The 22,594-nt window shown below is 40.9% G+C and overlaps 3 protein-coding genes across 7 annotated transcripts in view; 1 reads left to right on the top strand and 2 right to left on the bottom strand.

Annotated features, from left to right (window-relative positions):
• Nucleotides 1–123: 123 nt before the first annotated feature.
• On the bottom strand, nt 124–8,697 carry parp3 (poly (ADP-ribose) polymerase family, member 3). Of its 3 annotated transcripts, none has more exons than XM_035388450.1 (12): nt 8,455–8,697; nt 8,031–8,217; nt 6,906–7,088; nt 6,127–6,252; nt 5,522–5,704; nt 4,949–5,084; nt 3,931–4,154; nt 3,292–3,447; nt 3,126–3,209; nt 2,705–2,882; nt 2,263–2,406; nt 124–1,861 (listed from the first exon to the last, which is right to left on the bottom strand). In XM_035388450.1, the coding sequence occupies exons 3-12, from the start codon at nt 7,080–7,082 to the stop codon at nt 1,692–1,694; spliced, it is 1,578 nt and encodes a 525-aa protein (XP_035244341.1). In that variant the 5' UTR covers nt 7,083–7,088; nt 8,031–8,217; nt 8,455–8,697; the 3' UTR covers nt 124–1,691. The 3 variants fall into 3 exon arrangements, with proteins under 3 accessions (XP_035244341.1, XP_035244343.1, XP_035244340.1); XM_035388452.1 differs by having other exon boundaries at nt 8,049–8,217; XM_035388449.1 differs by lacking the exons at nt 8,031–8,217; nt 8,455–8,697 and adding an exon at nt 7,851–8,004.
• A 140-nt stretch (nt 8,698–8,837) lies between these two features.
• rrp9 (ribosomal RNA processing 9, U3 small nucleolar RNA binding protein) lies at nt 8,838–17,355 on the top strand. Of its 2 annotated transcripts, none has more exons than XM_035388453.1 (15): nt 8,838–9,077; nt 9,293–9,381; nt 9,769–9,881; nt 10,091–10,155; nt 10,279–10,320; nt 10,420–10,546; nt 11,018–11,142; nt 11,905–11,997; nt 12,263–12,363; nt 13,210–13,344; nt 14,153–14,215; nt 14,317–14,474; nt 14,894–14,973; nt 15,284–15,357; nt 17,149–17,355. In XM_035388453.1, exons 1-15 carry the CDS (start codon nt 8,997–8,999, stop codon nt 17,246–17,248), a joined length of 1,446 nt encoding a protein of 481 aa, XP_035244344.1. In that variant the 5' UTR covers nt 8,838–8,996; the 3' UTR covers nt 17,249–17,355. The 2 variants fall into 2 exon arrangements, with proteins under 2 accessions (XP_035244344.1, XP_035244345.1); XM_035388454.1 differs by having other exon boundaries at nt 8,839–9,077; nt 14,317–14,462.
• A 1,399-nt stretch (nt 17,356–18,754) lies between these two features.
• grm2a (glutamate receptor, metabotropic 2a) overlaps nt 18,755–22,594 on the bottom strand; it is a 45,618-nt gene continuing 41,778 nt past the window's right edge. Inside the window, exons 5-6 of one of the 2 annotated variants that reach the window (XM_035386989.1) lie at nt 20,846–21,023; nt 18,755–19,221 (exon numbers count right to left, since the gene is read on the bottom strand). In XM_035386989.1, the coding sequence (XP_035242880.1) occupies nt 19,148–19,221; nt 20,846–21,023 (252 nt within the window). In that variant the 3' untranslated portion in view covers nt 18,755–19,147. Of the gene's footprint in view, nt 19,222–19,706; nt 20,300–20,845; nt 21,024–22,594 lie in introns of those variants that run through there. The other variant, XM_035386990.1, reaches the window with a different exon arrangement.

The raw sequence follows: 22,594 nt of genomic DNA, 5'->3' as shown, positions 1-22,594 counted from the left end.
ACACAGGGTAAAGACACACACAAGCATGCACACACGCATACACACACACCCACGCACACACTCACAGGCTTCTGCACACAGTTCATTCCATGACATGAAACAGACTCTGTCTCAGTCTCTCACTCTGCTGTGGAAGTTCTTTTTTATTCATTGAATCTGCATCAGGAACACAAGCGCAAGGCTTGAAACAGAAAGCATGGGCTCTATACTGACATCTCCTGGTAGAGTTACAGTAACACTGCCCTTTGCAAAAAGGCCACAGTAAACATCCACAGAAACAAGTCTTTACTGAGCACACAGATATACATTTTTTCTACTGTCCAGAATTCACACTGAACTGCTAAGTCGAATGTCAGGGGATGCACATGAACCGCAGACCCTCAGGCTTCCCTTACAGAACATTACAGAAACTTCAGACCAAGAAAGATCTTTGCAAACATGCACACATTTTCTCCCCATACAAGTGCAATACAAATGCCTTCAATAAATGCAAACCACTGCAATAGTATCCACCCTGTTATCAAAACACTAGACAGCAGCTCTTCATTTCGTACACTGAGTATTACAGTGGCTATAAAAGCAGGTAGCACTAGTGCAAAAAACATTATGTCTGACAATCTTGTCTCATACAATAATAGATACCATAGCAAAATGTAGTGCCTAAACAGATATATCTGAACAGAGTCACCTTGTTATAAGCAACAGCCTAAATTAGTTAGAAATAAATTGTATGTGTAATGTAATCACCTAGTCACATTATTGTTTCATCCATTATTACAGACAGGAATTTGGAAGAACATGATATCCAGGTAAAGATACTCATGCTTGATCAGTAATATTCTGAACACATTCTGTGACTGGTATACCATAGGCCATTTTTGTGTGGAGCTTTACAAGGTGGAGTGTGGGTGCTTTTAAGGAAGGGTGTAAAACGAGAAACAGCTGAACAGCGGTTACAATTGAAAGAACAGCAAGAGCACATGCTGTGGTTGCATGTTGAGCAGGGCTGAAAAAGACTGGACTACACAATGGGAAAGGCTATTCAGTGAGAAATGTACAAGTGGAAAATATACAGTACCTATGAACAGACAACAGGAGAGTGAATCCTCATGACCGCCCTACTGAGAGAAGCCACCAGTCACCGACTTCATTAACCAATCACAGGACTTCATTCCACATCTAAATTCTATGCTCAAGTTTAAACCACGGGATAGCTGATAATAGTGTCTCTCCCCATATTGAGGTTCTAAAGTCTCACCCTCCCATTACAAGTAAGAACACCCAAAGTGAAGGGCGCAGTTAAATGCCACACAGGTGCTATAGAAACTAAGCTAAAGTTTTCTAAGTATTTGGCGGAAGTAAAATGCCGTATGAAGTAAAGTGGAGTACGAAGGCGTAGAGAAAACATTTCAGGAACAACCAAGTTCCACCAGAGTGCAAGAGAAACCCCGCAGATGATAAAGTGCAGCTACAGGTGGTAAAGTGCAGAGGTGGAAAAGGCCTAAGGGGGGGGGGGGGGGGTTGTGAGAGGGTGAGGACAACTCTTTGACAAGAGCCGTCCGGGACTAGTGTGAAGTCAGTTGTCAGAACTAATTTTACACTAAAACAGGCAAAACAGCTCTTCTAATATGAACAGAAAAGTAAAGGGGGGACAGGCATGTCATTTCTTCGCTCTTCATGATCTGCGACGGTTAAAACTTCATCTCTAGGAGGTACCGGATCCGGCACTGGCTTTCTTTGTAGACGAGGTATTCGCTGTTTTCGAAGTAGCTCTCCTTATACTGCGGCTGCGCGATAGCGGGCCCCTGGGGAACAGTCACTTCCTTACCATCCACAGTAATGGTGATGTCCTTGGAGGGGTCTGCAATACAAAGAGGCATCGCATTACTCTAAAAGAGAACAACCGGGGTTATTTAATACATTTCTACTGTAGTCAAAATAGGTTTTATGCAACAAAAAAAGTCAGTCAAGTTAATAGAGGAGCAAATAAGAAATGAAATAATCGAGGCAATTCACATTCTTATGAATGGCTATGGTATCCTGAATACAGACAGTGATTAGTTATGGTGTCCTGGCAACAAACTGACTGGCAACGAAAAAGTGATCGGCAGTGTTTGTCCTAGCTATGAACAGTGATTGACTATGGTGTTCTGACAACAGTTAGTGAAGGGCTATGCTTTCTTTGATCAATCGACTTTTCTCTCCAGGACATGGAAACACATTTGTCAGTATTTCTGAGACCACGCCTGCATTCAGTCTTACCTGGTTCCTTCCGCCCACGAGCGACCACACTGTCGTAGCCCTCTGGTGGTGTCACGAGGGAGCAGTCATCTCTGACGATGGTGTGCTCCTTCCCGAGGGCGACTTCATTGAGAAACATCACTCCAGTGTGTTTTGATGTACTCACTGTACAGGACAAGAAAACAAACAAACAAATAAATAAATAAATGCAAACTTTAATCATCTATTTTATGCAGTTTAAATAATTTATCTGGGACTGGAAGAATGAGCGCCAGGAACAATGCAGTAACCGTTCCTTACTGGCTATTCATGTTTGACCTATTCTCGCAGGAATGTGATCACTAGAGCGTGCAGAGGGCAGAAACTCCAAACAAAATCAGCCCCTGCTGCTGATCAGCATTTCTTCATTTCTCATTCCCTTCCCACTCTTCTGCCACGGCGCGGTGCTGCTCGTGTGACTCACCGTAGCCCGCGGACTTGCAGTTCTCGGAGGCGAAGTAGACGCCCCTGCCCACACGGCCGCCGGAATGGGGCATGATCCTCAGCCCGCTCTTCAGAATGGCGGCCACCACTGCCACGTTGGTGCCATGCCACAGCAAGCGGCGGTTCCCCAGCTGATCATGCTCGGCAAACCGCTCTGCCTGGAGAGCGAGAAACACGAGCACACGTAAACACACACATGCATGCGCATATACACATAACACAACCATACGCACATTCTAATACATCGGTACACATAAACGTGCACACACACAAACTATCTCAGAACAGGAAAGGAATACCAATAAAACTTCCCACACCTGGGGTGTTTGTCTTTCTAGTATTTACATAATGCATCTTAAATGTATTACACCAATTAAACAGCAGCCGAAAGCTCTTCTCACCTCTTTGTCGCGGTTTACTTTCCATACATCGATAATGGTGGGCCCACCTTTATATGCTGTTGCCTTCAGGTACTGACTTATTACCTTTCATGGATAAAAAACATAAAACAATATAAATATTGAATCATCCACAATAATGTTGGTTTAGAAATGTATTTTGCAGTACCTTGAATTCTTCAGAGCCTTTCCCAAGTAAACTGAGTTCACATTTCAGGGACTGATAATCCTGATCCAGCGGGTTAGGAACTTCCTCCACCATCTCCTCCTTAGCCTTCTCGCTCTCAGCTTTGAGGCTCTGGGCAATTTCAATATCAGCCAAAACCTGCCAGAGGAAAAAAGTTGAGGTTAGGCCTCACAAACTGCAACCAGATGGGTGTTTCATTTCCCAGTTAGCAACAATACAGCAACAACTCAGAACATGATACATATTACAAATAAACCTTTTTTATCTATTATCATCTATTATCATTATAATATCAATATTTGTATTATCAATAGCATCTGTTATCATTTGGCTCCAGGGTTATGAGATCTTTGCTTTAATAAAAGGACACAGACTTCAAGTCAAACTGCTAAACAAAAAAATTTAAAATAAATGAAATTAAAATGTAAAAACAGGTTAAAAATGCACACAAGTCAACCCTTCAAAGAGGTAAATACAAATCAAAAGCTGCCACTGAATCAATACCACAAAGTGCACATTGATTTTAAGAAATTAAAACAAAATCATGAAATGACTTGCAAAGATATAGTGTTTTCTCAACAATATTACAGGGACTGCTAGCACGAGCAGACTGTGCCTCACCATCAGCATCTCTTTCTTCTTCTCCACGACGCTGGCGTCGTTGATGACCGGGGGTCGGGTCCGGCCAAAGTTGTGGGGGATGGTAGTGAAGAACTTGGAGGAGAGCTCCTCCAGGCGCCCCCTGTTGCTCTTCGCCTTCATGGCCTCCTCAATCTCCTCCAGAACCTCGAAGCCCTTGGCAATCTGCAGTTTGCTCAACTTTCCCAAGGGCATCTTCTTAACATCTGTAGGACAAGTTCAGCACGGCAAAAAAAAAAAACACACACACACAGAAACAACACCAGGTCAGTCAGGTTCACTAAATCATATGCTGTATAAAAATATCCATTTTCATTTCCCCTGTTCAGTAAGCTATACTAAGGAAAGTGTCGGGGAATAACTCAGTTCCACACAGAGACTTCAATCAAGGTTGAGAAGCTTTAATACATGATATCATGGAGAGAAATACAGAGTCTGCAGTTCTTTGTACTTCTCTAAAGTATACAGTTTATTCAACAGGCTTTATACTTTCTAGACAGGCAGAGAGAGGTATGGGTCTTCGATAAGGAATAAGATAAGGAACAACAATAAATCTTTCTAAGGCAACTAAGCAAAAAGTGGGAGGTTACATACTTGACCACCTACCAAAACTATATGTTGGGCAGCTCGTAAACTAGGATAAGGCACTAGACATAAAGATATACACTCAAAACAAGCCGTCTTTGTCATTTTCCACAAAAGAAAAGACAGTATAAATTCATCCACAAAAATACATACGTAAACTGAGAAAATGAGATGGGAGACCTAGACCAACAGCATATCCACATTTTAATAAGCCACATATGCTTCAATGCTTCAGAAAACAGGACCAATCATTGATCTTTTGCATGGAAGAACAGTAATTATAACAATACAATAATACAATGTAATCATTTATTTTTTATATTGCTAAATTCCCATGCTTCTTACTCAAAGCCCCACAGCCAAAGACAACTCTTACATGAGAATCATGTACATCACTCTGCAGAACGTCACTCACCCAGATGCATCTCCTCCATGGCCTCTTTGAACATGTCAGTGCTGAAGATGAGCTGTATTAACCTCTTCGTTGAATTGTCCAGTGTACAGGGGAGAACCTTCTTCTCCACCTCCACCTTCCCATCAACCTTGTCCACCTATAGCAGGGGAAAAAAGGAATGCTAACTCACATATCTGTAAATTAAATAATAAATACACATTTTATGTTTTATGACACAGCCTTTTAGGGCATTACCAAAGTGCACAAAGTCAATAGGCCTCTTAATTCTTATCCAATGTCAATGGAATAACACCTTGAGTTCGGGGGGGGGGGGGGGGGGGGGTTTATGGTGTAATAAATGTTATGGTGGTAAAAATTGCACACATTTTAACATGGACAATTAAGGTATTGTGTAAATACAATGTATTTGTAGCTTTGGTATGCACTTATTTTACATTTCTTAAAGCGTCTGCCAAATAAATGTAATGTAATGTAGACATAACAGGAGTTCTTCAATGTTAATTCTTGTCAGTACACTAAAAGATGGCTTTTGTCTTCATCATTTGGACCAAAACACTACAGAATTCCCCTCACCTTGACCTCCGCGTCCTCATCTCCATCAACCTCAATCAGGGTGTACTTGCCAGAATGAGAGACAAAGTTGGCCCTGTCACTCCAGTTGTTCTTAGTCTTGTCTTTGAACTTCTTCTCAAAGTCACTCACTGCTTTATCAGAACTGGGGTAGGGAGAGGACATTTTATTCTGACCCACCTCCCCCTGAAAAAAAATGCAGTGGGTGGACAATTAGGACTGATTTATTCTGTAAAAAGCATATGTGAGTGATAATTTGTGTTTCATAACTTGAAAACAGGATGAAAAAGTGAGATTATTTCCTGGCTTTAATAGCAGCACTTGTAAATTTTTCCCTTTGTCACCAAAGAATAAAATAAGAATTAAATCATTACAATAGAAAAAAAGGAATGAGAATACAAAAAGAAGGAAAACAATACTAATTTTCTCCTTTTTTCAACCCAAAAATTTAAATCATCCCACCTCCTTTCAAGATAGTTACATCTGAATTAGTTTGTCAGATATAAATATGGATATAACATTATGTTTGTTTTATTATGCTTTAATCATTTATATTGTTAAAAAAATGATGTGTTAAATTACAGATTATGCAAAAGTGAGTCACCTACCACTCGGCCCCATCTTGTCCAGCAATAGAACTTATTTCCACTTTCTAAAATCTGGATGATATAGAACTTGTTGTTGTTGTGTCCAATGTTGGTCTGGTTCAGCATACAATCATAATCTTCAAATACCTGGAGAAATATAAAAACTTTTATCCAGTAAAACGAGCCCTATACCATCCTCTTCAATATCAATCCACTGTGCTGTCCCCAAGTCTGCAATCTGCAGACAATGACAAACTCTACCTCATCGGCTTTTCTTTATGTGTCTTTCTGAGACCACTGACAGACCTCCAGACTGTTCTTCTGCCATACACAGATTTATTGGATATTTATATCTGACTCTGGTTGGGACAAAACAAACCCCATCATGGAACACAGACATTTTGAAACCTTTTTAGAAAACACTGCCATTTAGGAGTCTATCCAAGATACATTCTTTTTTCTGCGTAACATATGCAAATTTGACTTCAGAGCCATATTCACTTCATGCTGCTTGGTAAGTGGTGAGTACCTGACCCCCTAGCTACTCTCAATATGCTTTCTGCTCATTGCCTGGCGGTAGGGCTCGGACAGCAGAGATTTTGAATAATCTGGTCAGTTCTACTATATCTTTTAAAAAATGTAACATACTTTTATTTGAATAGCAAGACGTGCTGCCGTCCAACGGAGAGAACATACCACACCATGATGAGTGCTGAGGATCTCAACCGAGCACTTCTGATGTTAAAATTCCACGAAGAACTGGCATGAAATAAAACTCAGTCGCTAAAGTCAAATCTCACCTCTGCCTCAATGCCACAGTGCACGTCCGCCTTCCTCTTGCCCTTCTCCTGAGGGACAGCTGCCTTCAAAGCCTCTTTGACAGACCGGAATGCATCTTCTGGAGCCTCCGGCTCCTCCTTCTTGATTTTCTTACCTGCAGTCTTAGTGGCTTGAGCTGCCCTTCTCTTTGGTGCCATATTCAACTGGACATGATGCACATTGAGAAATGCTTTGGTTAATATTAATTCATATACTACACACAAATATACTTGATCGCACACAAACACACACAAAAAACATATTTGCTCAGCTATATGTGTAATAGACCTGGCCAGTGGAACACTGGCTATACAGCTATGCCGCTCATTATTAGTTTCATCACAACAGAATGAGTCCCCCTGCTTTTCCATCACTTGGCCAAGCTTCACATTGTAAACAGATTAAATATATTTCCAAAAAATAGGTAGGGTGTATTTAGCTGTTAGATGCTGAAAAGTTTACGAAATAGCTCATATCAGCTTTATTATTATTATTATTTTGCATTAAGGGCCTGCTGAGCGCAGGTATAGAACTCAAGAGCGCTCAGGCAACGAACAATTACACTTCCTGGTTCGGAGGCAATCTCTGCCCAGGCATGCCCCGTTGATGACGTTTATTTTCTTTCCTTTTTTTTTTTTTTCCACAGAGAGGTTGCAGTTAACTAGCAACTTTTTATGCCTATTAGCGAATGCTACAAGTACTGGCTAGATTCACAATGGAAATATGAACTACGTTAATGCAAAACAAAATGTATGGCTAGCAGGTTCGTAGTAATTCACTTAAATTATTGCTAAAGCTAGCCAAGTACCCCAGCTAGCAAAATGTACAGTACCAGTGAAGACCTGAAAAAAACATGGCGAACATAAATGATATTACGTAGCCTGTATACGAAAGCAAATACAAATACTTTTTAGCGAAACAATTACCCATAAAATGTAGATGAACATTTATTGGCTGTCATTATAGCATCTGTTGGATATGCCAGTTGAATTAACTTGGGGGAATAGACATGAAAACAAATCCTCACACAGTCGAGTAAAGCAATGACACAAACTAGCTAGCCAGATATAGGTAGAAATGATAATGACTTTTGCCAAGATACTTACTTTTTAATAGGAACTCACCCGCGCAGTATACGCTGTCACAGTAAAGTACAGTGGCGCTCCCCTTTCCCTGTGTGGGCGGTGCAAGATATTTCCGGGAAAATGATCTAAGCTTCTGGTTTAGATCGATAGAAAATCCGCGACCAGTTTCTGAGATGCCCACCCCTTCTCATTCCAATCGTTCGTGATCCTTTTTAATGAAACAACATCATCACTATTGCCGTTGGCTAAACTGAAACTGTTAAATTTTTACTTTACATTTTTTACATTAGAGTTCAGATGCGCAAGCTCACTCTCTTACAACTTAATGCTTAAAATGTATTATTGGTGATCAATATATGGTGCAATATTTATGGCCAAAGTGGACTCTGAACTTTTCAGGTTTTTATCAGTGTACCGACTTTTGTGTCTAGTATATTATACTCACCACCGATTTGATGTTATTTTCATTCATTGAAAAAGTATTGAGGAAAGCTGTGTCAAACGTTAGTATAATCAGACGTTTGTAATTAGCTATATTCTACCTGCACTTTTCTTTTCAAAAGCTCGTTCTTCAGAAACACTAATGCAATGATAAAGTAAAATATGTACATGGAACGGTTGGAACCAAGTGTCCAAACTAAGTTCCTCAGGGATAGAATTGATGTTGCATATATTTCCGATTCAAAGAATCGTGTTAAACCAATTACAATTCAACATCTTGTGTTACCGGAAACCTGTCCAATAGAAAGGTTTACATTTTCCGAAAGGCATGCCCCAAATGTCATCATCCTATAAAATTTCTCGACGTAGGCGTGGTTTCAGGGCTCAGCCGCTGTGCATGTGGGAAATTTACCCACGTGGGATGCTAGCTGGGCTAGCCATATTAGTTCGGGGTGAACGGCATGTATACATAAAACGTTAGTGGTATAAAACTATACGTATCATCTGTTTTTCTACTATACCCGAGCCTTAATAGTATTGTTCACGATGTCATCTTTCTTTATAAAGAACAAGGTGAACGCAAATGTCTCCAAAACAAACGAGAAAGTTGCTGCATTGAAAAGGAAGGTGAGTTTCATTTCAGCTGAACGTCTTGATAGAATATTAGAAAACATCTTGAGGCACTGAGTAGTGTGTTATTTCTTAATTCTGAGATTTGGTTATAAAAATTGACTTGCGTGAAGTCAACTGATAAATTACCTAAACATTTCACTAACTAGCCAAACCCGCAGTTTTCTACGTGGCTAGCTAGCGACGTCACGCCACGGTTTTCGTGTTTTCAGGCTGATGGAGATCCCAAGAATAAAGGACGATCGAAGAAGTTAAATTCAAGGTTGAATGAAGAAATATCCAGCGATTCTGAAACAGAAAGGTTGGTAGCCAATAATCCACGTTTTTTTGTCAGCTCAGAAAAATCAACAAACAGTAACAAGATTGTGTAAGCTCGTCACTGGGCTGCAGGGATATTACCCGGAACATAGGAGCTTTTCGCAAAATAAAGAAATAATAATAATCTTGACTGAAGTTTCACAGAATAATTTGTCAGTGATATATTGGGATTTAAAAAAGGTACCTTTGGAGTTGTCTCCCAAATGTGTACGAGTCGGTGAAAGGTTTTTAACACACAAACGCACACGTGTCTGTATATGTCTAGCTATATATGCAGCATGTCTATTTGCTTATTTATTTTTTATTTGGGGCAGTTCGAGGCATGTGATAAAACTGACCATATTGTGCATGTTTCCCCCCCGATTTTTAGTCCTCAAGTCAGTCGGAAAAGGAAAGGTAACGTGGAGGAAGAAATTGAGGAGACTGCCCAAGAGAAGAAGCTCCGTTTGGCTAAACTGTACCTTGACCAGCTAAGGGAAGAAGGTGAGTTGCATCTATAATATAGTGACTATCCATGAATGGCTTTGGACTCCTAATTGTGGAATAAATGCATCCCAGTACTATTGAATGAACATATTGTGCATGTCTTTTAGGTTCACTACTACGTAAGAGTTTCTGAATTGCATGATTTACATGAGCTAAGGGCATGACCATTTTCAAATTTGATAGTGACACTTTTTTTTGCCTCATAGAGGAAAAGAAGGCGGAGGAGTCTTTTGAGACAGATTTGATTGCTGGAAGACTTCAGGAAGAAGTGGTAACAGCCAACTATTCAATGCTATATTGCTGTATTTTAATGTCTCTGATTCATTGTCTCTGTTGTATTTTTCCTCCTACTTACAAGAGAATTATGTGATACGAATGAACTTCTTTTCCACAGCTTGAACAGAAAGGAAAACTTCAGCGTTTGGTAGCAAAAGAGGTAAGTGCTTTCTGCTGGTTTCCCGTTTGTAAGAGCTTTAAAGGCCATCTTTAGTTGGTCATTTGTTTTCATGATTCTTATTACAATGACGTCCTCCAGTACTTTCCACCTGAAGCTGCTGACCTGCGTCTGTTACGTGGCCACAAGCTTCCTGTCACCTGTCTGGTCATCTCTCCTGATGACAAGCACATCTTCTCTGCTGCCAAGGACTGTGCCATTATCAAGTGTAAGTCACTGCAACAAAAATGAAACATGTGGCTAGAAAAATACAATAAAAAATGTAAATCTTCAGTGTATTGTTATTTTATTAGTCTTTGGAATGTTTTGATTCATCAAGAATAAACAATTTTTTGAAGGGTGCTCACTGGATCTGGCTTTATGTATGGAATCATGAGTTAAACATTCTTAGTATTACTCGCTCATGAATAAAAGTTGAAAATGTGCCGGAACATTGGCATTAAGCCACCCCTGTGGCCAGTTTCACGACACAGGATTACTGAGTTAACTGGATAACTGCACTGAGTAAAACCCAAACCCTCCTGAATCTGAAACGTGGGCTGAAGTAGAATGTGTTCCGGGCTTTACTCTGTGCAGTTACTAAGCTGACTCGGTAATCCTGATTCTGACAGGCCCCGGGTCAGAGTTGAGTTGCTTTCTTCTTCTCAAACAGTAAAAATGTGTTAATTTGTTTCTACAGGGGATGTCGAGACTGGGAAAAAATTGCACACAATCGCCGGAGGGAGGAAGGGAACAGAAGATCGGCATGTCGGTCATACCACTCACATCCTGTGCATGGCCATATCATCTGATGGCAAATACCTGGTGAGCAACACTGGCACCGGTTGCCTGCAGTGAAACGGACAGAACCTTTTGGGTTTCGTACTGTAAAGCTCTGCTGTGATATCAAAGGGTGTATTAGGGAAAGGCCCTACGTGCTGAAGGCTTCAAAGTTGGGTGAGATTCCGCACTATTTTAGTTTAATGTTCCAAATCAGTTGCAGGGTCTGAAACTAGCACCCGACCACCTGTTTAAAAAGATGGGGAAACGCATCGTTGGGGTAAAAAAAAAAAAAAAAACTGCTGAAAAGAGGAAGATAATGTTGAGGTAAAAAAAGAAAAAAAAAGAAAAGTGGTTTTAATGAAAAGTGGTTGCTTGATGATAACAGCAAGTGTTGCAAATAGCTGGTATTTGAGGCCTAAAAGCAACAGAAAAGTCAAAACAACACTCCTGACTGGCACGCCTTCTAAGTTTTATTAGAGATGTAGCTCTAACTTTTGCAGTTAAAAATATTGCCATTGCTATTGTTTGTGCATTTAAAAATGTGTTTTATAAAACATGTCTGTTTGAGTCAAGAAATACTGTCTAGTAAAAATGTCTAGTAAATTTTTTCACCCACCAGACACAGTGGCTGGCTCAACAGAAAGTTAGTTTCAGATCCTGCAGTTGATACGTAGGTGGAGTTGGATTATTGGCAATGTGTTGTCTACTGTCAACTTTGTATCAGGATAGGGTTTAACGTTACTGATGGTTTCCAGTTGGATGTGTTTTAGTATGCTTATTGTTTATCATTTTTCCTTTTTAAAGGCCACTGGAGACATGAATAAACTGATCATGATTTGGGAAGCATCAACATGTAAACACCTGTACAAGTTTACGGGGCACAGGGGACCGGTGTCGGTGAGGCCCTCTTTTCACTCCTTAACTTCTGTCCACTTGATCTGTGGAGTTACAGTAACCTACAAACCTGCAAGCATCATTGACTGTGTGTTTGGCGTCAGCTGTGAAAAGATGTGTGCCTTGTGATTTTTAAAGGATTAATTCCTTTATTTTGTGCGTTTGTTTATGTATGTGTTATACGTGTGTGTGTGTGTATTTTATTCGTTTTATTTTTCTTTTATATTTCTTTTTAAATTTTGTCTGTGGTTTTTATTATTTCACACAGGGATTGTCATTTAGAAAAGGCACGCATGACCTTTACAGTGCCTCACATGACCGCTCCATCAAGGTCTGGAACGTGGATGAGAACGCCTATGTTGAGACGCTGTGAGTATGGCTGCTGAATGCGCACGGTCTGGGGTGTGCTGTGTGCTGTGCACGGTCTCAGGCTCGCTGTGTGCCTGCCGTGCCTTATGCCGTCTCGGTCTCAGGCGCGCTGTGCCCCATGCATGCTGTGCCTCCTGTCTGCGTGCTGTCCCTCATGCATGCTGTGCCTCCTGTCGGCGTGCTGTCCCTCATGCATGCTGTGCCTCCTGTCTGCGTGCTGTCCCTCATGCATGCTGTGCCTCCTGTCAGCGTGCTGTCCCTCATGCATTCTGTCCCTCCTGTCGGGTGTGCTGTCCCTCATGCATGTTGTGCCTCCTGTCTGCGTGCTGTCCTTCATGCATTCTGTCCCTCCTGTCTGGTGTGCTGTGCCTCATGCATGCTGTGCCTCCTGTCGGCGTGCTGTCCGTCATGCATGCTGTGCCTCCTGTCGGGCGCGCTGTCCCTCATGCATGCTGTGCCTCCTGTCGGGTATGCTGTGCCTCCTGCATGCTGTGCCTCCTGTCGGCGTGCTGTCCCTCATGCATGCTGTGCCTCCTGTCGGGTATGCTGTGCCTCCTGCATGCTGTGCCTCCTGTCTGGTGTGCTGTGCCTCATGCATGCTGTGCCTCCTGTCGGCGTGCTGTCCGTCATGCATGCTGTGCCTCCTGTCGGGTGCGCTGTGCCTCCTGTCGGGTGTGCTATCCCTCATGCATGCTGTGCCTCCTGTCGGGCGCGCTGTCCCTCATGCATGCTGTGCCTCCTGTCGGGCGCGCTGTCCCTCATGCATGCTGTGCCTCCTGTCGGGCGCGCTGTGCCTCCTGTCGGGCACGCTGTCCCTCATGCACGCTGTGCCTCGTGTCCCTGCAGGTTTGGCCATCAGGACGTGATCACAGGGCTGGACAGCCTGAGCAGGGAGCGCTGTGTTACCGCTGGGGGTCGGGACAGGACCGTGAGGGTGTGGAAGATCGCAGAGGAGTCCCAGCTGGTGTTCCATGGCCACGAGTGAGTTTCCATCGCATGGTCAGCATTATCATATAAAAGTAATCCACTTGCACCAGAGGAGCTTACTAAAGAAATGGACTTTTCAGCAGTGACAGCAGCAGATGTCATTCCATCCATCGTTGCACTGAAATGTCTCCTAAAATATAATAATAATACTAATAATAATAATAACATATCTGAATGTATTGGCAATCTGACAAGCAAATAAACAATCTTATGTTTTCTTTGTTACTTGTTGCTTTAAAATAAATAAATAATCTGCTGTCAAAATCATAATCAGCTGTTTTGGCTTTTTTCGGCAAACTGATTTGGCTGTAAAAATTCATGATCGGTGCACTCATAATTTTCCGTCCATACTGAAATAGTTCCACCGTTGCTTTATATTGCAAATATTGCTTTTATTTATTTATCTAAAAACGAAGGCAAAAGGTAGGCTACCAAATGAGGCAACAAAAAACGTTTTTCTGAAACGCTGTGAGCACTGCTATGGCTACAGGCATCGTTTCACATCCGAAAACATAATATATTACCATGCCTCACATTGCTAATGTCTGCAGTTCCATAGAGGTCTGGTCAGGGTTCAGTATTATTTATCATAATGTATTCTTCCTTATTTTATTTTATTGAGGTAGTTATTTGAACACTGCTGTTCACGAAAGCTTTTGCTTTGAAGGTAATAATTTGTGTGGAGAAAGTACTATTTTGTTTAAACCTGCAGTTTACAAGTTTCATTCAAATGTCCTTGGAGAGCCGAATGATACGTTGCACATGAAAATTGCCCCTGAAAATGTTACTGTTTGTTTTTCAGGGGTTCCATTGACTGCATTCAGCTCATAAACGAGGAGCACATGGTAACGGGAGCGGATGACGGGTAAGGGAGAGGTTTTTCGTCTTCGTGTTGGCAGTAGTAGGCATTTAATTAAATTTTTATAGAAGGCACTGACCCCGGTGACACTGGTGCTGCTTCCCCAGATCTCTGGCCCTGTGGAGCGTTAACCGGAAAAAACCGCTCAGCTCGGTGAAGAAGGCTCACGGTTGCCATGGGGACCCGGGCCTGGAGCAGCCCCACTGGATCTCGGCGGTGGCGGCGCTGCAGAACACAGACACCGTGGCTTCAGGTGCTTCCAGCTGTGAGCTGCCCCTCCTCGCTCTGTGTTAGCGCCAGGCTCCGAGTCCGCCCCGTCCGAGCTGCTCTCTGCCTCAGCGCTCCTGGTCCTGCTCCTCACTTCCATTCAGTCAACAGCTGACTGTCTCTGCTCGATTTAAATGGCTTTTTCGTAAGATGTAGTGCAGGTGTTTTTGGTGCTTGAGCTGAGTTAGGTGGAATTTGGTATTAATGTTACCGTGTAGCTTCCCTTGTGATGGTCAAAGCCATGTATGTGCCACTCTCAACCAGCACATGGTTAGACAGAAACTAACCAGTATCCTTGTATGTGTTGACTAGCCATTCATTCAAGTGTTCAAACTGCATTTTGTAAGCGTTTCATTGTTTTTGTTTTTTTTTTGAACAGTTGTCACATGCTTCATGTGTTAATTTTTGATTCTGCAGGTTCCCATAATTCCATGGTACAGCTGTGGCGGTGTGGCGAGGGCTTCCGCGGTCTGCACCCCCTCTTCAGTGTCCCTGTGGTGAGTCCCGCAGAATAAGCGCTCAGACCTTGACTGGAACTGGCAGACAGAAAATCCCATGAGTGTGTCTGTGCATGCAGTCACACAATGAATAAAGATGATGTCACCGTCCCTCTTTTTGGAGATCCGTTGCTTGGCACTGATAGAAATACCAGTCGGTTTCGATTTTTGCTTTACGGCTACAGTGCTCTTAATCTCTTTATTTTTTTGGCAATAATATTCTGTTTATTGTATCAACATGAGATGCATACATAAGTGCGTGTAGCCTGCAGGATTAGGGTGCTCATCGTGTCTTATCTCCCCTCCACAGGCAGGTTTTGTGAACAGTCTCAAGTTCTCCAGCTCTGGAAGTTTCCTGGTGGCAGGTGTTGGGCAGGAGCACAGGTAAAATCATGCTTGGATGCCCGTCAGGTTTACTCTCTTAATAGTGTGTAATAGTGTCGGTATCAGGCTGAAGTGCCGCTGCAGATGTTTCAGCATTGAATGACAGGATCCTGGGGCGGCAGCACCAGGGGTGTTTGGTTGTAAAACCCATGTCATGCAACTGAACTAAAATAATTAGATATTGATAACAAATGAGGCAAGTAACTGAGGGCATGTGCCAAACATATTCTTAAACATTTTCTTAAAGGTCCTGTTTTCTTTCATACAAATCCTGCCTCCCTGTTTCTGGGTTAAACCATTAGTCTGTGTTATTTTTTCAGTGTGGTTTTCCACACCTTGGACCCAAAACCCTGCTTTTGCACTGTGCACTTTGCACAAGGCAATAAAATAAGATACAGTATCTGCGCATCATTTAAATCCTCCACAAAAAGGTGCTCTCTTTCTCTGTCCTATCATAATGATATATATATTGTGCAGGGTGGCACTTTTGATTTTTGTACGAGCGTCATTACCTGACAAGAAATAATTGGCACTTAGGAAGTGGTGAGGTGCTGATAAGCACGTCCTTATGAGGACCACCTCCCAGGCCTGCTGGGGTTTGTAGTGTGCATCATCGCTCTGCTAGAATGACATCTTAGGTTCTTTTTTTCTTCTTCTTTCCCCTCACATGGCTGTCCTTTTGAAGTGCAAATATCTTTCAGGAGCGAAGTCTTGTGAAGTGGATTGTGAAAGTGCCATTTGTCTGAGCTCCTCAGTGGAGGACTGGAGTGTAGGGAAGTAATTGTTGAAGGCCAGAATTGGCAGCGCATTAATAATTCTGTCTCAGATGGGCATTTATTTTTATTTGCTTGCTTCATTCTGGAACATAAACTGTCATTGTTATAGTAGAGCACAGTGATAATGGCCTTTTTTTTACCAGAACACGACAACATTAAACTTGGTGTACTTTTTATTTTGGAAAAAGAATACACAGTAGAGTTGAAAACTTCATTCAGTGCAGTCCCAAATGACTCTCTAACCTGTTATTCTGACTTGTAGAAATACAACATCTTTCTGTTCATTCAAATGTAGAATAGTATGTATTATGTATTCATTGTTATGTACTTAAAAAATAAGGAAAAGGAAAAATATACTAAAACACGATTTGAAAAACTAAATTTAGCTTAATTTGTTACTTATTTGTAGTTGTTGATATATTTTGATATCAACAATCTTTTTGACATGATTATTCTTGAAAAGTGAAAAGTGAATATTAGACCTATTTTTGCCTTTCATTAAGCAAATTCTCTGTAGTAGATTCATGACCTCGTTGAGTTCTCTGTCATTACTTTGCCATCACTGTGTTATTGCTGTGGGCTTTTCTGTCTTAAGAGCTCAAACACAAGATGGCGCTGTTACCCTTGCATGTCAATGAGCATGTTACAGTCAATCCTTCCTGATGACTTAGACTCCTTTTGCCTTCTAAGTGCTCACTTGTCTATTTGAATGTGTGCCTAACTCACCTGAAAGTGAATGTTTAACTGGGCAATTCCATAAATGTTGGGCAGTGTGACATCAGTTAAGAAAAATAGCTTGTAATCAGGAAATTTTAGCTTAGAATCACTGGTGGGACTTTGCATTTGCACTCTTGAGTAAGATACTAGATTTTCAATACTTTGGTCAGATATCCATTTATTTTAATTTGTATTATAGATGTCTTATAGAAAGGTCTAAGCTGCCCTTTATATGGGTGTCTGCCTATTATATGAGTGCTAGAGCTGATGAAACACATTGGTTTCATTTGATTGACAGGCTTGGCAGATGGTGGAGGATCAAAGACGCTAAGAATGGCCTTTATATAATTCCCTTGAAGAAACGGGACTCGGACCAGGAGGCCACAAGCAGCGAATAGTGGATGTTGGAGTCTAACATGCCTGAGTGCTTTTGTAAATGAGTTTCTGGAGCATCACATGCTAAATTTATACTTTTTGTTGATTAAAATATATTAATTCTCAGCAATGTTTGTTTCCTTCTTCATTCCCTGTCTCCATTTTCTGAACATGCTGTCTGTTTGATATTAACAGCTGGAGAGCTGTGATGGATTTTTAATTATTAGACCAGACAAATTTGATTTAATATTTTAGTGGATGCAGTTGGTTTAAAGACAAGCTTGCAGTGTCGTTATACATATTTATAATGTCAACAACACTATACATAAATGGTGCACAAGCATTTAAATATGGGACTTCTTGATCTGCAGTCAGTAATTTTACCCCTGAGTTATATTATTGTCGATGCCTGTTATGTCACTCAAAACACTCTTGAAATTACAAAACCAAAGCAAATATTTTTTCAGTGGAAAATAAAAAAGGCTTTGAGGGGGCAGCAGGTTTTGGACCGGTGACCTCATAATCTGAAATCAAATATTCTTCCTCTGAGCTATATCCTCACACCTAGGTTTTTAATATTCTACATATTCTAAAATGTCTTGCAACAACCACACAGATTTGTAATCCTTTTTGTGAAAAGATTTCACAATACGAAACATTCACAATGTCAAACATCTGAGGTTGCAGGTTCTAATCTTGGGTGGTGAAGTATTGCTTTACAGTATAGAAAGGTACTTAATATGAACTGAATTGATAAAGTGATGTACTTGACTTTTATTACCCGTATTAGCTATATTTGAGCTCCATGTTTCTTTTGTCCACTCGCAGTTTAAGCCAATACAATAGCTTTAACATTCTCCACAGATTCAGCAGGACGAGCATGCTTGGCCTTCTGCTCCGTTCACGCTACAGTCCTGGTCTGCATACTCAGTGTGCCAGAAGTGACTGTGTCCTGCACTGGTTGGCTGCAGGGCACCAAGCAGACCAGTCACTATAGTGTGATGGGGTGGGGGAAAAAATATTCCCAAATGAAAGTTCTCCCTGTCTGGGAAACATTAAGCCCAAATTTAGAGTTCTGTGAGTAGGTAAGCTATTTTCATGAAAGCTCGTTGGCTGAATTATGTCAGATGGAATGCCACCACTCGTTTTAAACTTTTAAAAATGTATCTATTCATGGTTTTTTTTTTTCTTGTTTTTATTTTTGTAAACTCATTGCCTTTCATGAATCCATGGCTACGTTCTCAGAAGAAAGGCTTACAAAAGACTCCAAAAGACTGTTTCCATAAAGGAAACCTAGTTCACGGGTTCGGTGTTGGGCAAATAGTTCAACCTGAGAGCTTTCATACTTTTCACACCCACCATAGAGTGTTCCAAAAACAAATAAAAAGGGTTAGCCTATGAATACAAGTCAAAGAACCCTTTCAGAACCATTTTTTCTTTCTAAGTGTAGAAAAGCCATGTTGTTAATTACTTGAATAATGACATTTGTTCTGTGTGTGTGCCTGTGTGAGAAAGACACAGGGAGAGAATTTTAATATTAATAGAAAAAACACCTTTTATTTACATAAATTACAAGAAAGCACAAACTGGTTCACCAAAGTCTACGTTAAAAACATTTGTTATATTGTACATTTAACAGATTTACTATAATTTACTTCATCTCTCAAAGAAAAGAGCATCGTTTATTAAAAAGAAAGGGGTATACTGATTCTTTTTATTTATTTATTCATTTATTTATTTACTGTTTTTTCTTTTACCATAGCTACAAGTCAGAGAGAGAAAAAACAGAATTGGGACATTGTACTCACAGCACGTTGAGAACAACAAAATCAGAACAACTTGCAGTGACCATTCCCATATTTGAAACACTGTATTTTCCACTGGTGTTTATAACTAAACTGCATTGGTCAGAGGGATGATCTTCACAATGAGGATGTTGTGGAGTCCACCACCTCTCTACCATTGCACACCGTCGGTACAAAGTTAGATGCCGAAGCTAGGGAAAAAAGGACAAGAACCGTCAGAACTTGTTTTTCCTACTTTTCTAATTTTTTTTATTGTTTTTTTTTTTGGGGGGGGGGGAACTTGCAACTATTCATATCTTGCATATGATGGGCTTCTCCTTATGTGGATACCCATACTTATATCACTAGAAGGGTTAAAAATAATTTTAGCGATTGAGGTAAGTTTTGGTTAAATGATACAGGGGCAAAATATTGAAAGGAAATTAGAAAGACTGCCATGTTTTTTTTTTTTTTTTGGTTTCTTAATAGTATCTGTGCCACAACCATCCTTCACTGTTCAAGGGAAATAAACATTGATATTCCATTAGTATTCACATCAGATTGCTGTCGGGCAGCAAAAGCAACACATACTTTCAAATTTGCTGTTACTTTGAGTATATATATATATATATATATATATATACACACACACACACAAAGTAACAGCGAATTTGAAAGTATATGTTGCTTTTGCTGCCCGACAGCAATCTGATGTCTGCGGGGTTCAGTAAGCCTTGTCTAAGAAGATAACGCTCCACAAGGGCATGTTACTCCCAGGCAGGAACTGGAAGTGATTCTCACTGGCACTGACCTCTAGGAGCAGAATACTGGTTGGGGTGGGGGGTGGGGGGATGAATCACCCAGATTGAAAACAGATTCTGTGTAATCTAATTCTGGAGTATTAAAACAGGGTGTAGTAGACCTTGCAAAGATACACAAAGACAAAATAATTATCTGCCATTTTAAGACTTCCTATCATGAACTGTGTGTGATGAAAATTGATGCCAGGACCAGGTCTAACAAATATATTTGACTTGACTTTAGTTGCGACTAGAAAGTTGAATGTTTCAACTCTTTAGTCTTGCTGTAACACTACTGCTGGTAGCTTTGAGTGAAGGTAGTTGACCTGCAACAGTGCATATGTATTACATATGCGCTTTGTGAAATGTAAGTATAAGTGCCTGAGAATGAGTGCATTTGATAAGCTTGTGAAAAATACAGACAGCAGTGTTTCCCTTGGAATGGAAATGGAAACTTACCCTGGAGTGCTGATAACTGTTTGTCCTGTAGCTGTGTGGAAAACACCCACCAAGACAGGTGTTACCACTGGAATTGCTGTCTGTAAGTGATTGCTGAGTAAAATGTGGAACTATGTGGAAACATGATTTGAGTGAGGCTCTATTTAGTTATTTTTTGAATTTACAGAAAGGAATGGATTTTTTTTCATGCAGTGAACATTTTTTTGAGTCCAAGTGAGTGCACAGGCTATGTATTTGTTTTGGATTCAAATACTTTTCTACTGATCTTGCCTGGTGTATTGAAAGTTGGAACCAATGAAATACTCTCAAAATGTGCAAACCCTGCCTTCAGGTCATATTGGCAGGCTTGATTACACCAGGCAAGATCAACAGAGCACAGAAAAGTATTTGAATCCAAAACAAATACGTATTTGACCCAGGTCTGATCCACACTAATGCAAACATTGTGTGAGCTGTGACTGCTATATAATGACATCCATCTATTGATTATGAGATGAATTTGATGATGATGTTGATCACAGTGATGATGAACATTATGATTATGATGATTCTTTTTTTCTGTAATGGTTGGCGTTACCCTGTGAGAAGCTGGACCCAGGGCCAGTGGTCACACTGAAGCGGGTGGTGGCGACCCTGAGCGTGGTCACATTCTTCTGGGGCTGGAACAGAATGATGTGGATCTTGGGCGCAAAGAGGCAGCCTAGCACCACCGAGCCACTCAAACTGACAGAGATACACATGGTGGTTGTCTGCACCTGTGGGAACAGAACCGGCCAAGCGAGCATCAACATCGGTACACTCAGAGACCGATTAATGCATGGGCCGACGGGACCCGGGCCCCCTTCCATTTAAATTATCATTACGACATTCAACATCGATTACGACACATTATATAACACACGATTTCACTATAATTCCAATTACGGTGGCAAAATGATATTTTTTCCAATTGCATGCCAAAAAGATTTGTGTATTATTTCAAATATGGATTCATTGCCACCAATGTACAATGAAATGTTATACACGTACAAACTGCCAACTAAACAACAGATTAAACATTTAACCATAACCCATTTTGGAATAAATTGCATCACGGGCCAATAGATTTGCTCTTGAGGATCATGATTCATGTTCACGTTCAAGTACGTAGCTACGTCAATTGTATATTTAAAAAAAAAAGAAAAATGGAGAAGAAGAAGCGTTATGCGTGCAGGTTTCAGAAAAGAAAAATAAAAGGAGGAGGAAGACTACTGCTTGAAGGAGACAATGCATAAAGCCTGGTAAGACCATGGAGTTTTCTTACTGAATGCTGTGTCTACTGCTTTGGCGTTTGGAGATGTAACTTAGGCCGGCCCAGGCAGGCTAGGTAACTATCTTCGCCGTAAGACGATAATTGGGTTGTCTATCGGTCCTATATCGTGTTATGTGCGCTCATGTTTGCCGCAAGATATTAAATGGCTGGTCTTCTCATCTTCGCAGTAAGTATTCGTTGCTGTTGTATCACAAAAAATCACTGTGATCATGATTTGCATGCTGATAACTTTTTTATTTACTTTACTATTCACGCGTTTTCCAATATTGATGCCAAAGGGTGTATTCCGATTCTTTCCGGTGTTTGTATAAATTGTATTGGCACATGTGAGGTGCGTGCGCGCCTAAGCAGTTAGTGCTGATGGCGGGTAAAAATAATAATAATAATAATAATGTAACGTTTTGTAGGTCCTTTAATAATATCACATGCGTTGCGTTGTTTCCGGTGATAAGTCACATGACTAATCATGCTTGGTGAAATCGCATTGGATACAGAGACTCTCTGGCGTTGTTAGGGGGGCCTTGTGAATATTGTGCCCCTGGCCCCAGATCGGTTTAGTCTGTCCCTGGGTACACTGCAATGAAGATCAGAATTGGTATGCTTGGTCTCTGGGTACCTACACAGATGCTATAGGCTAAACACCACTCTGTTCCTAGAAAGGAGCCGCATGCAATACTTGTTTTCGCCTTATTTGTCTAGATGCCACATTTGAAACATCTGGGCCAATCGTAGATGAGTGTCATAAGCAATGAAAAATAACACAAGATTGTCTAACTGTAAAAAAAATTGAGTGCCCATTTGAATGTGGCTCAACATCACTATAATGGCAGCCACATTCTAAAATGCTAATTTAAAGTTACAATACTAGAATATGAGGCCCTTGTACATGCTGTGTCTTGCTGGTTTTGTGTACTGTATATAGTCCTCAATTCTGGTTTTCTGCAGTTATATAAAGTATGTGGTATATGGGTTTGTGAGGTCTTCACACAGTCAGGACACTGGAGAGCTATGAGA

The sequence above is a fragment of the Anguilla anguilla genome, chromosome 13, assembly GCF_013347855.1.
Source record: "Anguilla anguilla isolate fAngAng1 chromosome 13, fAngAng1.pri, whole genome shotgun sequence".
NCBI lineage: Eukaryota > Metazoa > Chordata > Actinopteri > Anguilliformes > Anguillidae > Anguilla > Anguilla anguilla.
Note: the sequence above shows the minus strand (reverse complement) of the source record. Positions and strands in the feature narration are given on the sequence as shown.

Excerpts from the sequence above, each read along its gene's own strand:
- parp3 (XM_035388449.1), bottom strand. The coding sequence starts at position 7,871 with ATGTTCATCTACATTTTATGG. Across the intron at positions 5,705-6,126 it reads GGACAAGATGGGGCCGAGTG|GGGGAGGTGGGTCAGAATAA; the intron begins GTAGGTGACTCA and ends ATTTTTTTTCAG. Across the intron at positions 1,862-2,262 it reads TCGTGGGCGGAAGGAACCAG|ACCCCTCCAAGGACATCACC; the intron begins GTAAGACTGAAT and ends TTTGTATTGCAG.
- rrp9 (XM_035388453.1), top strand. The coding sequence starts at position 8,997 with ATGTCATCTTTCTTTATAAAGAACAAGGTGAACGCAAATGTCTCCAAA. Across the intron at positions 12,364-13,209 it reads AACGCCTATGTTGAGACGCT|GTTTGGCCATCAGGACGTGA; the intron begins GTGAGTATGGCT and ends GTGTCCCTGCAG. Across the intron at positions 13,345-14,152 it reads CTGGTGTTCCATGGCCACGA|GGGTTCCATTGACTGCATTC; the intron begins GTGAGTTTCCAT and ends TTTGTTTTTCAG.